The sequence below is a fragment of the Telmatherina bonti genome (genome assembly GCF_933228915.1).
Source record: "Telmatherina bonti genome assembly, chromosome: 5".
In the NCBI taxonomy this organism is placed as follows: Eukaryota; Metazoa; Chordata; class Actinopteri; order Atheriniformes; family Telmatherinidae; genus Telmatherina; species Telmatherina bonti.
The window spans coordinates 28,871,046-28,887,498 of NC_136623.1; the positions used below are offsets into that span (position 1 = coordinate 28,871,046).

The following is a 16,453-nucleotide window of genomic DNA, read 5'->3' on the forward strand; positions in this document are numbered from 1 at the left end:
CACATTCTCCAGCACTGCGCGCACACTCATGCAGGAAGGGCAGAGCTGACGGCACGTTTCCAAGCTGATGTTCCTGAAGACTGAAGAGCAACATGACTCAAAGATCTGGAAGCTGTAAATAAATGTTCGCAAATAATTTCAGTTTGTAAAAGGAAATCTGAGTTTGTAAACAATAACAGGAGTACTTTTACAAACATCTGTTCATGCGTGCAATTCAAAAGAAAGTATGTGTGGTGTGTAAGACTAAAGTTTGGCCCTGTCTTTATGCTTCTATTTGACTGGACGATGACCAATCAAACTGTCCAGAGAGTAGATGGCTTCCAGTCCCGCTGCACCGTGGACAGATTTTAAAGATGGATGATGGTGTCACAATTTGTGTTTCAAAGTTAATTTAACAAAAAATTATTAATCAGTTTGAGTCTCCAATAGCAGGTGCTGTGGACAGACTGCCACTCTCACTTTCACCAGCGCGGACTTGCTGGCAGCTCGCCTTGCTCTCCTCCGGCTGGTCTTAAAATCCTTAATGACTTTATATGAGACCATTGGAAGCTGAAAAGTAGTGGTGATTATGCAAATGCATGAATTAATAAAATGATTATCAAATCGCTGCCAAGTATTTAAAGCACGAGTAGATCTAGAAATGTACATTTGTAGTTGCTTTGCACTGATCATAAAGTATGAAATGATCATTTACTATTTAATCCGTTAGAAATATAAATGATCTTTTAAAAGAACGAACTAGAAATTAACATCTTTTTTCTTTTTATTGGCAAAGAAATAAAAACAATAAAAAAGATTTTAAAAAACAGTTTTCTTTTTGAGTATACAGTCAGTAATGTACAAACTAAAATGAGTTTTTTTGTCCTTTTATACATGTAAAAAAGATTAACTGCTCTTTATTGTGGGAGGGTCAGTCACTTTCCACATCCATCAGGTGCTGCATCCTCCCTGCCAACTCTTTTGTTCAGGCCGCTGAAATACTTTTCTCTGAAGGCGTTGTGTCCCTGGTAGGGGCTGAAGCGGGGGTCTGATAGATGAACCAGGCTGTCCAGTTCCTACAGACAAAAAAAAAAGAAAAAAAAAAAAGGGGGGGAATCTTTTAACTATCTTTGCTTGGAAAGTTAAAAGCTAAACAGAAAAACCTGGAAATCAGTTTTTCCCTGGTAAAGAAGCATAAAGTAATTCCCACCGTGCACACTTTTCCCATGTTTACATTATTCGAACACACCTGACCACCATCTATATCAATAATATAAATACTTTGCTATAAACTCCCTATGATAAACAGTTTGTTTTGGTAGTAAGGTGGCTGCTGATCAACAGAGGCATGACGGGAGGAAGCGAACGAATGGGAAGAGACATAATGAGGTGATGACTCCAACACCGGGCCTGTAGTGTGTCTGCATCACCTCTTCTCTGTTGCTTTCTGATGCTGCCAAGCAACATGGAAACATTTTCCATGATCTTTCAGGAGGAACACCCTCAACATGACCCCAGAATAAAAACCCATGTTACAATAACTTCACAACGTCATTTTGACAGTTTACAACATGTTTATAAGCTTCACTCTGCAGGAAAACACACAAGCCCTCACACACTGAAGAAAGTTCTGGCAACTTATCACCATCATCTTGACAAGCAGCATTCAGTATGGCTTTGCTCTCAATAAAAAGCAATAATTCCCAATGAATACTATTACAAGCTTATTACCAGCTTGCAGTCCACCTAAAGAGGCATTTTATGTGTGTAACACCTCAGTTGTAGATAACAGATGTGGCACTAGTATAGTAAAACGATGCAATAAGTGACAACTCATTTTCTATTTACGAGAATACCAACACCAAAGCTAAGGCAGAAATGGTTAAAAGTGTACATATGTAGACAAGTAACATGGAAAAATCTGGACTGCTCACAAGGCATTTAAAGCAGAACAGGAACAGTGTTTTTTGTGCACATAACTCTGACACACTGCGAGTTTGCAGACGTTGTCTTCTCAAAGAAGGATGAAGAGACATGTTCCTGCAAAAAAAAAAAAAGGGGGCCACTGCTGCTAAAGCTCTTTTTATACTTGTCAATTCAAATATGATAAATACATAAAGAGCCACTAACACTTACTGATGTGTGGTTTTCGGACACAATGTGAGAGTTTCTAATCAGCAACCAGTCAGAACGCCTGCAGGACATGCAACTCGTGATTGACTCCAGCTCAGCGCCGCATCAAAGGAGCACAAAACCCGGCGTACCTGTTCATGTCACAGCAGCTAGTGCTTCAAAAATGCACACAGCTGACTGTTTCTTTCTGTTTCCCAGCGGTACTATCTCACTTAACATCACGGCTCTAAAATGAGCACCAATTAGTAACACACACAAAGATGGACAAGACTGGTTGATTTTTTTTACTTCAACACCAGTAACAACTTGCTCTGAACGGGGAAGTTGCAGCTCTCAAAGGCAGCACATGCTATAATCATGTGATTTTTCCAATCTTTGCATCATGTCTCGTACAAAAAATTGGTTTTTATTCTGAGTAAAAGGAAAAGTTGATGGCTATCGAAACAGAAAATTTGTGAACGCAAATCATATCAACGTGTCGGATAAAAACATCAGGCTGTGATTACAGAGAGAAGAAAGGTGCAAATTTTAGGATTAATCAGAAATGGAACAAAAGAAAAGACAAAGATACCAATCAGATAAGATCATGCAACTGTGTGTGTGTGTGTGTGTCACACAAGACGCTTTTATGGGAGCAATTTGAGGTTTTCAAGTGGAATGGATGACAGATCCAAAGATGGATGGTTTTCCATATCGTGTGATTAAGCCACTTCGGTTTCCAGTATAAAAGAAATGAGCCAATCACAGCCAGTTGGAGAAGATTTACTCCAGACATGCAGACAGATACGATCACTTCCAGTCATATGACATGTAAAAACAAACACACATACTTCATATATGAACATAACATATTCAGGCAGCTGCATGAACATTTCTATGAAATAAAAAAACTCAATGCATGTAAGAAGCAGGCAGGCACATGTGTGTTTTACTTGCACATGTGTGCTGCTGCTCATGCTTGCACATGCAAAGGAGTGGATTGTTTGAAATTTAAATAGCAAATAGAAGTACCAGACCTGCTCTCTTTTTCAGTGTAACTCTTCATTACAAGCTTAACCTATAGGATTTCTGTGTGAATTAATAGAAGTGGAAATGGAAACAGTAACCAGAACGCTCCAGCAGGGAGAGTGTGAGACTGTCGACATGTGTAACGAGGCACAACGCTTCTCCACCAGTGAAGAGATGTTCATCTCTCAAAAGATTCAACTCTTTTCACTTGGCTCCCTTGGAAGATTTGGCTCTTTCAGCATCGTTTAGTCTCACTCAGAGCTTCTGGTTTAGTCTAACAGCATTAACAAATGGAATCACAGAAAGCCGGTGTCCATGGCTTTCTGACTAATTCTCCTTTTCATCAGTGCTTTTACGCTCCCACAAATACAGTAAATATTCAAAAGTACATGGATAGGTACCCTGCAGATATGTGATTATATGTATATAACCACTATGCTACTTAAAATTAATAACAAATGTTTCTACAGTAAGAACATAAATAAAAATACAAATGTGGGAAATTTAATACGATAGTCCATCTGTACAGGGGGCAACATGATATGTGCGCAGTATAGAGGGTCTCTGCAAACCTTATGAAGCAGCAATCCTAACATGCAGATTAACAATATCACAGGCATAAACTACGCTAAAAGGCTCTACCATGCATTGCTATCCAAACAAAACAAAGCTCAACACACCCCAGCAATTATATGGAAAAGGTGTCATTTCAAAGCAGAGACCCTGCTGATTACAAAGATGAAATATGGAAAAAATTAAAAATAATGCACAAATCCCAAAGGGAAATTGCAACTACGCCCGCTGCATGACTGTTTAACAAAGATTGTGTGAGCTAGCAGCTGAAGAGTAATAAAAAAGAAAATAAAAATAAATATATATGTTTTTTTCATATTTCAATTATATATGTATTTATACAAAATTACAAAATAAGTCAGCATGTTACTCTTTTGAGGTCAAAATTTGTATACCACCACAAAAAAAAAAACAAAAAAAAACAAACTATGCCCCTATTACTCTGCCTTCATTTAAAATGAATCCCAAAGGTTCTGGTGGTTTGCATGGAGCAGGAGAGGTTATAATGAAGTATTCTATCTTGGGCTTCACTTCTTTCTGGGTCGTCATGACGTTTCTGAAGTGCACCTGAATGTTCTCCCGTGTTTCTCCTGACTCTGGCGTTTGGTAAAAGTCTCTATCATTACCATTTCCTGATGGGTTTCTAATAAATGTACCCATGGAAGACTTTTATCAACGATTTCTGGCATTTATTTTTGCACAGTTCTTCATCAGACATTACTTTACTAATTCCAAAAGTAATGGGCTGCTATGTTCCGGTTCCGGTTTGACATAAGCTGTTTAAGGAGAACGTAACCAGTTCAGTTTTCTACTGGTTTCCAGGTACATTTCCTCCCACACAGTAACGTATTTCTGCAGTAATCTCACACGTATTTGGTTTGATTTCACAGCAAGACTATGATGAGATTAAGATGAAATAAGAAGTTATGCATGCAGCAGCTGCTGTTGTGAAGAAAAACGTCATTTACTTTGGGTTTGTTTTGGACAGGAAGCAGAAAAAGACGAGGATAAACACAGAAACACAAACCAGGCCAACGAGCCGAGGGCTTCGGGTCCTGTTGTATCATTTCTCAACCAAAAATGAAACTAAACTATGAAATTACAGAAAGCAGTTGAGCTGAGATCACCGTCACTGAGATTATGGCTGAGATTATTTTTCCTTTCTGATTAATGTTCAGGTTGTTTTACTGATCAAACCATTTAAACTGCACAATGTCAAAAAAGGGACTGAATTGTGCTGATAAATTATTCAACCGTTTGTTTTATCAAGCAAGCAGCTCAACGCAAATCACATGACAAAAAAAAATACACCCTGCAACTGGGAAATGTTTAACGTCTCAAGTATAATAAACTACCTGTCCCCGGCTGCTCATTTATAATTTTGGTAGTTGAAAAATGGATACCTCAGGCTCTTTGATCTTCTCCATGGTGATGAGGCGGCGTGAAGTATGGCTGGAGAGCGTTTGCTCACAGTTGCTGATGAGCGAGAGACATGGATGAAGAGGGACCATCTCCTCGCAGTACCTGGAAACAAACAGAAAAAAACCACACATGCGTCCAGTTACTGCTAAGTATCCAAAAAGAAAAGACCAGAGACACAGAAACACGAAGGCAGACCGGATTCCCTCATCGGAGGGAACTATTTTAAATGTGCACGTGTTAAAAAAAAACAACCAAAAACTGAACGTGAGGAAAAGTTTAAGTTGGTTGTGACAGAAATGCTGTGCAGATCCAATGTGGGGGCCGTTAAAAGGCTGCCAGAACACAGACTCAGACTAATTCTGTCAACTTTGCCAGCTCTTTTTGCAGAACGTGCTAATGCCTTTCTTTTCTCTGCGCATGCCTCCCTGTTTCCCCAAACAAACACTAAACATTCAAGCAGCGCAGTCAGATCACAGCTTGTAAAGCTCAGGTGGCTTCCTCTGCACAACGAAGATGGAAAAAGTGAATGTGAGCCGACAGGCTGACTGCTGGCTCTGTCATCACTGGCCAGGCCAGGTTAAGGCCTATTAACTGCGGCTGATGGATGTGTTTGCATATTTGTGTCAGTAGCACTTTCTCCAAACCACCACCAGAGCAGCAACAGTCCTGACTCAAAGCCAGATTTGTGCATCTCTGTTTGTCTTGTTGCCTAGGCCACATGTGGGCCTCGGCAGTGATGGGATATTTGGTCGCTACGGTGATGCAGCCAGGCAATAATTCTCTCCTGCCAATCAGAACCTGTTACTGAGGAGTGGAGTGTTTCGCTGCTGGTCTGCTTTCACTTTTTCCATGAGACCCTTCGCCTCAGTAAAGGACGCATTAAAGAAAAATCTTTTTCGCTGCTATTTATGAGCCCTTTAAAAAGCCTGATCGGGATTAACATTATACATCTGCAGGTCTCATGACAGACAGTTTTACTGAAGGATCAGGTGTGTTTTGCTTGCAGCGCAGATATCTAGCAAGGATGTTCACATCTTCACAACCCCGATGCTTTTCAGATTTATCTTCATTTTCATCAGCCTTAACTTGTGCATGGAAAAGAGAAAAATCTTTCAGTTTCTTTCATGTATGAGAAGCTGATCGGAAACTCTGCGATCCAACAGCGTGTAGAAGCACCGAAGTCATCGTTTGATGATGTTCTCAGTCTCTTACATTGTTATGGAGGAACTCTGGCCCACTCTTCCTGACATTTCATCAGTTCATTGAGGTTTATGCACAGCTTTGTTCATGTCCCACCACAGCTTTTCAATCAGGTTGGATTGCACGTCTGGACTTGATTCTTTACTTTTTCAGCTCTTCTGTTGTAGATTTGCTCGAATGTTTAGCATCACGGTCCAGCTGCAGGTTTTAGCTGTCAGACAGATGGACTCACATCTGACTCAAACACACCTTGGTAAACAGAAGAGTTTATAGTAAACTCAATAACCACAAAGTGTCCACTAAGTGTCCAGGTGCTGAGGCTGCAAAACAAACCCAGTGGTTGGTGTGAGGTGTGTGTGTTAATGATGTGTTTTCTCCTAACGTGAGGCTGTGAATTATACTCCAACATTTGCTTTTTGGTTTCTTGAAAGAACATTTCTCCGGTCTGGGAGTTCATTCAGAAGAGACTTTGCAAAAAAAAACAAAAAAAAACTTTCTCCTGGTAATCCTTCCCAACAAGTCTCATTTGTTCAGTATTTTTCTAACCCTTCCAAACTGGTGGAAAGCAGCCATTACTTTTCTAACATCATAAACACAGATAAGCAAAGTTTTGCTGTTATTTGTCTGTTAGCAACTTCATGCAAAAACTACTGGTAGCATTTTCTTTTTTTCTTTTCTGCCAAAGGGTTTTGGTTCTAATAAATTTTGGCAGTGATCTGGCTCACCACCTGAATCCAGGAACTTTTTTTTTGAAGGATTCTTCATAATTGTGAGGTAGGGCCACTTTTAGTTTACGTGCATATAACTCCACAGGGGTGCATACCCATCAGGATAGTCCGCTAGACTCGGTCCGATTCTGGACTCGGCTTAGTTGTAGGGCGTTGTATCCATGTGCACCAAGATTGTGTTCACGCTACACTTCAGTCAAACGAGGTAAACCTTTACAATAATATATCCCTATTTCCACCAAATGTAGCGCTGAACTAGTATTTAGCAAAAGAGAGGACAAGACCCATGTGAAGAATACTCCATTCCAAGCTAAACTATCTCTGTTTTAGGTTTTTTATTTTGTCCTATGCAAGTATCCTGCAGAAATACAATGCAACAATGACCGCAGTATGAACAACAGACATGGCAGAGGACTCTCAACGCGATCACTATGTATTTACCCACAATGCAATGCTACTTCAAATGCGCCGAGACCTGCGTTTGTAGGCGGACCAATTACACTTTTGTTTGAATCAGAATTCATTTGGTGCGTTCACATTTCCTCAAACGAAGCGAACTTTCTGGGTGAGCAGACTCGGATTCTAATCAAAAAAGCTGATGTGAACCCTGCCAAAAAAATACAGAAGTTCCCACCAGATTTGGCAAGACATCAAGACAGATTTAGATTCAGTGAAAATCTGGATACTACGTTGCAGAAAAGGGGAAAAAAAAAACAAAACGTGGGTCTTTCACATTTTTTTCACTGCAATAGAACAAATTAAGAAATAAACATGCAACAAACAATAGAATATAGTTAACACACTGTGGATTAATCATCAGTGTGTCTGTGAATCTAATAGTGTTTACATATAACAGGAATGTGGGACTAGAACATAGAGTGGAAATCACAGAATGGGTGGAAATGAGATGCTTGGCGGAGGTTTGATTCTAATTCATTTTAGGTTTTAAGGACTTATTAATAAAACCTGGTAAAGATCAGAAAAGTCACTTGTAAAAACATCCTGATAACTATAAAAAAAAATATATAGAAAACAAAGATATTCCCCTTTCTTGTTTTAAACACTAACCTTCCTAAAAAGGGAGGATTTAGTGCAGGTTTGTTCCAGCAGGATGCGTCCATTTTAATCCACAGCGATGTCACAACACTTTGACTGAATCGTTAAAAACTTTTACTCAAGTAAAAACGACAACCCGAAACATTACTACTCACAGACTCTGCACTTGTGTTAACCGCCTCACAGAGTTGCTTCGCGTGTTTATGTTGCAATTAAGTCATTTTATGGCTGTGATGACTGAAACTGCGTCGTCTGTCTTGATTCTTTTTCCTCCATTTATTTTTCAAGAAAAACAGGGGAGTTTAAGTGGTATGAACTCGTCTAGTTGCTCTCCTTTGCTGACATGACTTCGTGTCACCTGTCATCACACATACACACACACACACACACACACATATACATATATATATATATATATATAAACAGTCAACTATTCTCATGAAGCAGACCCACAGTCCATACTGTTCTATCACAACCACAGATACACGCTCACATAGGTGGTGGTGGTAGGGGGGAGATGGAAATCTGATAGCTACCCTGTAGAGCCCCAGATTAGGCCCAGGAGACAGGCCTCGTCTGGCCCTACAGACAGGCACACACATTCAACACACGCACACACAGGTCAGCTCACAGACCATAGAGACAGATAATTCATATATCTGACTCGCCTGGTCGGCTTCAGATGTTTATTTTGGTACAGCGCTCTGACAGGCACGGCGTTGAGCACCGCTGAGATGAGCAGCAAAGACAAATGTGCATAAATGACACTGACGTATGGTCATACATAAGACCACACACACAGTAAAAGCACAGTGACCCCGCCACTGCGTTCGTACATGCGCTCCGTGTGTCTCACGCACAAGCACGCACTTACACAGAAATGATTAGCTCATCTCCTTCCAGTCTTGTAATTTAGTGATCAGAGAGCTCCAGCCATGTGGGGATTTTCTTCCCCCTTACTCTGGATGATGCTGCAGTCTGTTGTTCTTAGCTTTACGGTCGAACACCTGCATTTCTTCACTTTCAGATAATGTGCAGAACTTTTAACAATATAAAACTTTGTTTCAGCAGAGCCATGCAGTCAGCCCATAAAGTAGCTCAGCACTCAGATGTGGTTTGTCTCAGCACACCTGTATAGCGTTGGTGGTTACAGACAGCGGAAAGTGCTTATTGGAGCAGGTGTAACAATGCTGGGAAGTGTGATATTAAAGCAGAAAAGAGCGGTGGACAGTCTGCAACCAGTTTTACATTCACACTAAATAATGTTAAATGGTTTAATGAAAGTTTTTCCAAATTAATGTAACTATATAGGCATTGTAATTTAATTTTATTGAATGAACTGATTGGTTAACGGTGTGTTTAAATGTTGTAGAAAGTCCTCAGAACAAGAAAGCATTGTGGAGCTCTGGTTTATGGTGCAACAGTGCCCCCTACTGTTATAAATCAGTATTTAAGAAAAGCAGCATTTAACTGAAACCTGTTTTCTGTCTTTGTGAAGATATGTTTATAGAGGTGTATAATGGTTTTAAACAGCATCATTTCTTGATCCAAGAAGTTGCTACTTTTGTTTTACAATGAAATGCGGTATTTTTCTCTCTTAAAACTGCCATCACAGTCAAAAAGTCTGTGTGTGTGTAAATGCCTTCTGCTTCACCTCAAACCTGTCAAATAAAACACAGCGCGTCCTGATGTGACTCTCCTTAAACCAAGTCCTTATCTTTACACTCTGGAGATTTTCCACTCTTGGATTTTCTCTCTCTGTTCATGAACTTTTCCTCTAATTGGTAATACACAGCTGGAGTTTCTGCTTCAGGTTGTGGTAATGAAAGCAACTGGCTCTTTTAGCAAATCTATAAGCCTGAGGAAATTTAGGCTGCTTTATCCATCTATGGAGCGAGGAGAGGGTTTTGTTACTTGTGGCTCCATATCTGAAACTGTAATAACAAATAGTGATTAATTCTACAAGTCTGAAAATAAAAATACATTTTTCAAATCAGGAAACACGAGTAGGCGTGTAAAATGTGTGTCAAATGTTCGGTAGAGAGGAAACTTATATGTACTTTAACCTGCAAATTTAACTTGCTTATTTTTTCAACCCTAAATTTTTTTCACTTCTATTTTTTTAATTTATAAACTTGGTTAGTATTACTAACTAGTATGAGTACTTAAGTACAGGTACTATTTGTACCTGTACTTATGACAAGTTCAAATTACAAAACATACGTCTCCACCCTGGCGCTATATCTGTCCCAAAGCTCTGCTGCTGACAGCTACAACCAGACAGCTAACAGCAAGAAGACAAACAGAACTTTGATGTCAACAGGTATTCGACATTAGAGACGCAGCATGAAACATGAAAACTATTTTATGTTTGCTCCATGAAGTTTAGTTTAAATTGAGTTATAATCGTTTATAACACCTTCCTCGTTAAAACAGACTCATAACAGTTTCCACTGAGTTAACATATTATTACTGATGTGTACTTGCAATGAAAGTAGATGATAAGTTTCACAGTGAGAATGGATTATCATCAGTAACAAACAACATTAAGGTTTTCCAAAGATTCATTGGAGGTCATTGTAAAGATAAAGTTCTTGTGATACAGACTCCTTCCTAAACACAGCAGTGGTAACTCGTCTGACTTTATGAAACTATATTCAACACCACCACCACAAAAACAATAATAACTAGCCCTGATCGGTGCTCACTTATATAAAATAAAGGTATAATCATGGAGGATCAACGTCACCATGGAACAGAATCAGGATCAAATATATTATTAATTATCAACTTTAATGACATTTTTTAAAAATATCTTTGAATGCAGCCAGATTATCCGTCAAATAATTATTTTTAAATTACAATACAATATTTGAAAAGAAGAAAGTAAGTTTTTATCAAAGATAACAATTTACCGCCGTGAGTTCCCTTCCTGTCTGATTTTACCATCCTTATACCTCAGCATGTTTTTAAAATGGTAAACCTGAACATTATTCGTATCAAATGCAGAACTCAGATGACACTGAGATGACATGCAGCTTATCATTACTCAGCAATTCTATTTCATCAGGAGTTTTGACAGCTGAGGGCCCGTTAAGGCTGCTCACATGTGAGGAAAAACAGCCACCAATCAACCCACACGTGCGCTCTATAAATGAGCAAATAAGCTGAAAAGAGCTCCACCTTCACTCATGTGATGCAGCGAAGCATTGAATCTCACTTCTCATCCGTTTGCAGACAGATAAAGTGATCTGCCTTCAGAGGTCCAATAAAGATCTCTTTCTGTTTACCCACCCCCACCAAACCCATTTCATGCAGGGCGTTTCTTCTATCTTGTTCCTGTTAACCTGCTGGATTGTCTGCTGAAATCACAAGGTGTGACTGCTACCATCCTGACTGGACACAGAATGTCATTCTAACAGCACGTGGATGTGACATTTATTCCAATAAAGGCAAATAGATCTCCAGCAACACTGACGTTGGGCTGCAGGTTTCCAGGCAACCAGGACCTTTCTGCAGGTGGAAGCTCCCACTGTTGCAACAGTAATATGCTAACTTTCACATTTCAGATGTTACAAAACACAGTTTTGCTTTTAACTGGCGTCTGTAACGTGTTTGTCCGAAGGATCACTGTCCTCAAGCTTATTTATGTTTTTCACCATTAATGATGCAGCTGCCTGGCCATCTGACTTCCACACGTGACTTGTACAGTGACACACCAAAGAGCACATTAGTATAATGTGAGGTTTTAGTTTTCTTATCACACCATTAATCTTCCAATTAGAGACTGGAACTAACTGGTGATGCTATTGTGTTTACTTACTCTGGCCTGTACACCGGCAGCCAATAGACAAGTCTCCCCCCCATGACCAGGTGGTGGGCAGAGAAGTTTAACAGATCTGTGAAGATGTCACTCAGGTGGTACGCCAGCGATACGGGGACATGAGACTCTGCATAGCTGGACAGAACATCCAAGAACATTAAACTTGATGACAGAGCATTGTGTAGGAAAACATTTTCTCAGGTGTTCCATAGTTTTCCGGAATTTTCTGTCAAGTCTTTCAATTCTACATATTGAAAAAACTATGAAGTATTGTCACAGATACAAATAGAGAAAAGAATTGAAGGTGTGTTTGTGATATTTTAGGTCAGCTTACATGCCATCGGGGGGTTTAGCCATGTCCTTGTGCGAGCCTGTTCTCCTTGTGGACTCTCGGATACCATATGGAGCTAACAAAAAAGGCATCCGGTCATTTTAGAATTGAAAGCATGAATCTCTGTACAAGTATGCATGTGTGGCGGTTTTTTGTTACTCTTCACAAGTGTTCAGCTGACATACATCAGCATGACTGGATGGGTGTTCTGCTGTGGACCCAGGTAATAAAACTAAATGCAGATTTTCTGAATGCTGATATATTATAACAGCTAAAATTTCAGTCAAATGAGAAATAAAGATAAAAAACCATGAAAATGTTCTATACTAAGTGGTTTGCTTAGAATGAACTAAGGACCTACGGTCAGTAATAATGGCATCAAACAGAGCAGCATTTCTCCACACAGGTTTGGAAGCATCAGACACCATCACATCCACATACATCTTCTCTGTTCCATACTGCCGGAGGTTAGCTCGGATGTTCTCATCCGGTCCTCGCCACTTCTGGTTTTTACGGCTAGACCGACCTGAAGGACAAAAGCGCGGTTAGTAATTACAGAGTGCAGGAAATATTTTGGAAGATGAAAATGTGCTCGGCTGCATGGTGGCGTGGTGGTTAGCACTGTGGTCAGCCGGTTCAAGCCTCGGATGGGGGGAGGTTCGAACGGTGACCTTTCTGTGTGGAGTTTGCATGCTTTCCCTGTGTGTGTGTGGGTTCTCTGTGGGTACTCCAGCTTCCTCTCACCGTCCACTGGTTAACTGGTTACTCTAAATCAGGGGTGGGCAACTCCGGTCCTCGAGTGCCACAGTCCTGCAAATGTTAGGAGTTTCCCTGCTGCAACACACCTGGCACACATAAGACCTAATCAGCAGACTTGTGCAGAGCTTGACATCAAACTCTGCACAAGTCTGCTAATTAGCCATTGATTTAAATCAGGTGTGTTGCATCAGGGAAACTCCTAACATTTGCAGGACTGTGGCACTCGAGGACCGGAGTTGCCCACCCCTGCTCTAAATTGTCCCTAGGAGTGATTGTGAGTGTGCATGGTTGTTTGTCTTCCATGGTTGGAAGGCTCCAGCTTCCCATGACCCTGAATTGGACTAAGCGGTTAAGAAATTAAATTAAATTAAATAATAAAATATTAAAATAAAATAAGATAAAACAATAAAATAAAATATTAAAAAACAATATAATTAAATCAAATTGGATGGATGGATGGATGGATGACACGGGCATGCATGAATTCAAATGTGTGTTAACAGTATAAAATACAGTCTTACACCACGATAACTGAAAATCTGGCAGACAACACATACCTTTGCCATGAATAGTGTTGTAATCGATGTCTGTTCCACACACATAAGCTCCAAAATGAGAACATGCTACCAACAGGCTCCCTGAAACAGATTCAGAGTGAAAAAGCGTATACTGATACAGTGTGATGCTCTGTAGTCATATCTATGTCCAGCTAGCAGTGGCAGCATAAACTTACCAGTGCCAACAAACGGGTCAAAAACAAGGTTGTTTTCCTTCACTCTAGCATGATTGGCCATGATGAAAGAGAGGCCAGCATCCATGCTGGTGTTTCCTATAAAGTGTCTGTTTTTCACACTGTAGGAGCGAATCAGTTCCCGCTGACCATCTGCTATCTGATGTGCAACAAAAACATCTGCTCAGCTTTTGGATCCCCTCAGTTTATGTCTAACAAAAAGTCCAAAGTGTCTCACCCATCTGCCAAAGTAGACATAGTTTGGATGCTCAGGAATGTTGTTGGGGTCTGTGCCATAATCCTCCAGCAAAGAGAAGATGTGCTCAGGGTTCTTGAGGCTTACTGTGCCCTCAAAGGGAAGATATTCCATAGCCTGGTAACACAGAACAAAGCCCGACATTAACACACTCACTCAAAATACAGGACACTAAATATAATGTATTTTGTATTAACATTAAATACTCACATCAATCCTTTTGATTCTGTCTGCAAATTGCAAAGTTTTGTTGAAAGTGTAGACATTAATTCTGTATGTAGAGTCTTTGTGCATGAATGGACTCTATGGGGAAGTGAGGGAGAACAGATATGTATTCAATCTAAGGCACAGTATGCTATGCATGTTTCAGTGAAACCATTTCATATGTGCAAGGACTACAAGCTGCAGCATCGCAAACCATTTTCTCAGATGGGTAGTTTAAGATGGATGTTCTGAGTTCGCTGTGTGTTTTTCCATGGCCCCAAAGTTCAAAGGCAGACCTGGAAAAAGAAAAAAAAAAAAAAAAAAGACTGAAGCTACTTCATATAACTGAGGTATTGTGGTGCCAGACTGAGCTGCAGCTAATTTGGCCTACAAAATGTAATTTATTCCATTATCAAAGATTGCAAGCAGCATTTTTTTTTCTTACAAATGTAAAACACTTACTTTGCACAAACAGATCTGGACATCACGCTGCGAACATCATCCTCAGACAAACCATCCAGGCACCAGAAAGGAGACTAAAGGTTACAAACAAAAAGTGTAGTGACTACCTGGCAACTGGGTGAAAAGTCCCAAATAATTCTCATTTAACTGCAACCAAAACATCATTCTGTCACTAAACAATGTATTAACAATAATGCTACATGTTGACTTCCCAACCTGCTCTCTGAAATTTTCACAAGGGCAGAAGTCTTTTGTTCTGAGTGCCAGAAGAGCTTTAATTTCCTGCAAGACCCAAAACATACATGATGAGTACTCATAGACATTATATTTGATTGGAAAACATCAGATATGAACACTTTTCCTAAATAGCAACATCAGAGAGACAGATTGACAAAAGAATACATAAGATGCTTATTATTGTTTGTGCAGAGGTTTAAATTGCTGTTGTGGGATAGTTTATCTCAGGAAAGCAATACATTGACATAAAAAAAGCTGGACAAAATCATTCACTGTGGATTAGCAGAGATAGGCCATGCGATAAGAAACACATGTGCAAATGTGAGCTCTCAGCCCACGAGGAAGTCAAACAGAGAAACGTGTAAACGTGACAAGATATGGAAAATTTCCCCTTGAAACTAAATCCTACTACATGTGATCAGAGCCAGATCTCCATGGTGTGAATACAAGCAGAAACACGCAGGGAGAGGAGACGTTTTACACACAAAGCCCAACACGGGAGGACAGAAATTAAATAACATTACCGGTAACCTGAAATCCAGATTATCCTGAGCAAGATGTAATAAATATTGGAGACATGTTCTGCCACCGGGAACAGCCATCTCTGATGCGCATTCAATAACACGTCCGGCTTGAAACCCCGGCTGTGAAACAAGGTACCGTATCGTGAATACTTTTCCAAAAATGGGGGAAAAAAAAGTTTACATTGCTTTTCATTTTAATATTATATACCCCCTAAAACACTGCAAAATGTGGCTTTATGGTTATTATTTTAATGCATTTAACTATTCTTTTTTTTATTTGTATCATAATTCTACTTACTTTTATTCTTACCTCTATTCTATTCTATTCTATTCTATTCTATTCTATTCTATTCTATTCTATTCAGTGGTGTATAAAGTAGAAGTAAAAGTAAAAATAAAGTAGCATTCAAACCAGGTGTTTACACTAATATATATATATATATATATATATATATATATATATATATATATATATATATAGCCCTGCGATGGACTGGCGAGCTGTCCAGGGTGTACGCTGCCTGTCGCCCAAAGCCGGCTGGGATAGGCTCCAGCTTCCCCGCGACCCTGTAATGGAATAAGCGGTTCGGAAATTGAATGAATGAATGAATGAGTATATATATATATATATATATATATATATATATATATATATATATATATATATATATATATATATATATATATATATATATATATATATATATATATATATATATATAAAATTATTATTATTATTATTATTATTAATATTAATTATTATTATTAATATTAATATTATTATTATGAACATGCAACTTTTGGTCATCAACCGGTGCCTTTATATCTTAAATATGGGGTGGGATAAACTCATCGCCAAAGGGAGTATAATCTGCTTTACCTCAGAGACACCACTGGGACAAATTTCTATCCCGCCCCTCTAAGCGGTGATTGGCTGACAAGGTGAATTCCTCCACGTCATTGGCTAAAGCAAACGTCCATCAGGGTGATTTCGTCTGTTGATCGCAAGGCATCCGCACTCTTGCTAC

General features: G+C 39.4%; 1 protein-coding gene across 1 annotated transcript; it reads right to left on the reverse strand.

Annotated features, from left to right (window-relative positions):
* Positions 1-914: 914 nt before the first annotated feature.
* Positions 915-15,503, reverse strand: trmt11 (tRNA methyltransferase 11 homolog; the record flags this gene model as incomplete). The annotated part of the gene is made up of 13 exons (XM_079241151.1): positions 915-1,055; positions 5,097-5,217; positions 11,923-12,057; positions 12,257-12,329; positions 12,615-12,779; positions 13,570-13,650; positions 13,746-13,902; positions 13,981-14,115; positions 14,209-14,301; positions 14,417-14,498; positions 14,665-14,738; positions 14,881-14,946; positions 15,426-15,503. The coding sequence occupies 13 exons, from the start codon at positions 15,501-15,503 to the stop codon at positions 915-917; spliced, it is 1,401 nt and encodes a 466-aa protein (XP_079097277.1).
* Positions 15,504-16,453: the final 950 nt, after the last annotated feature.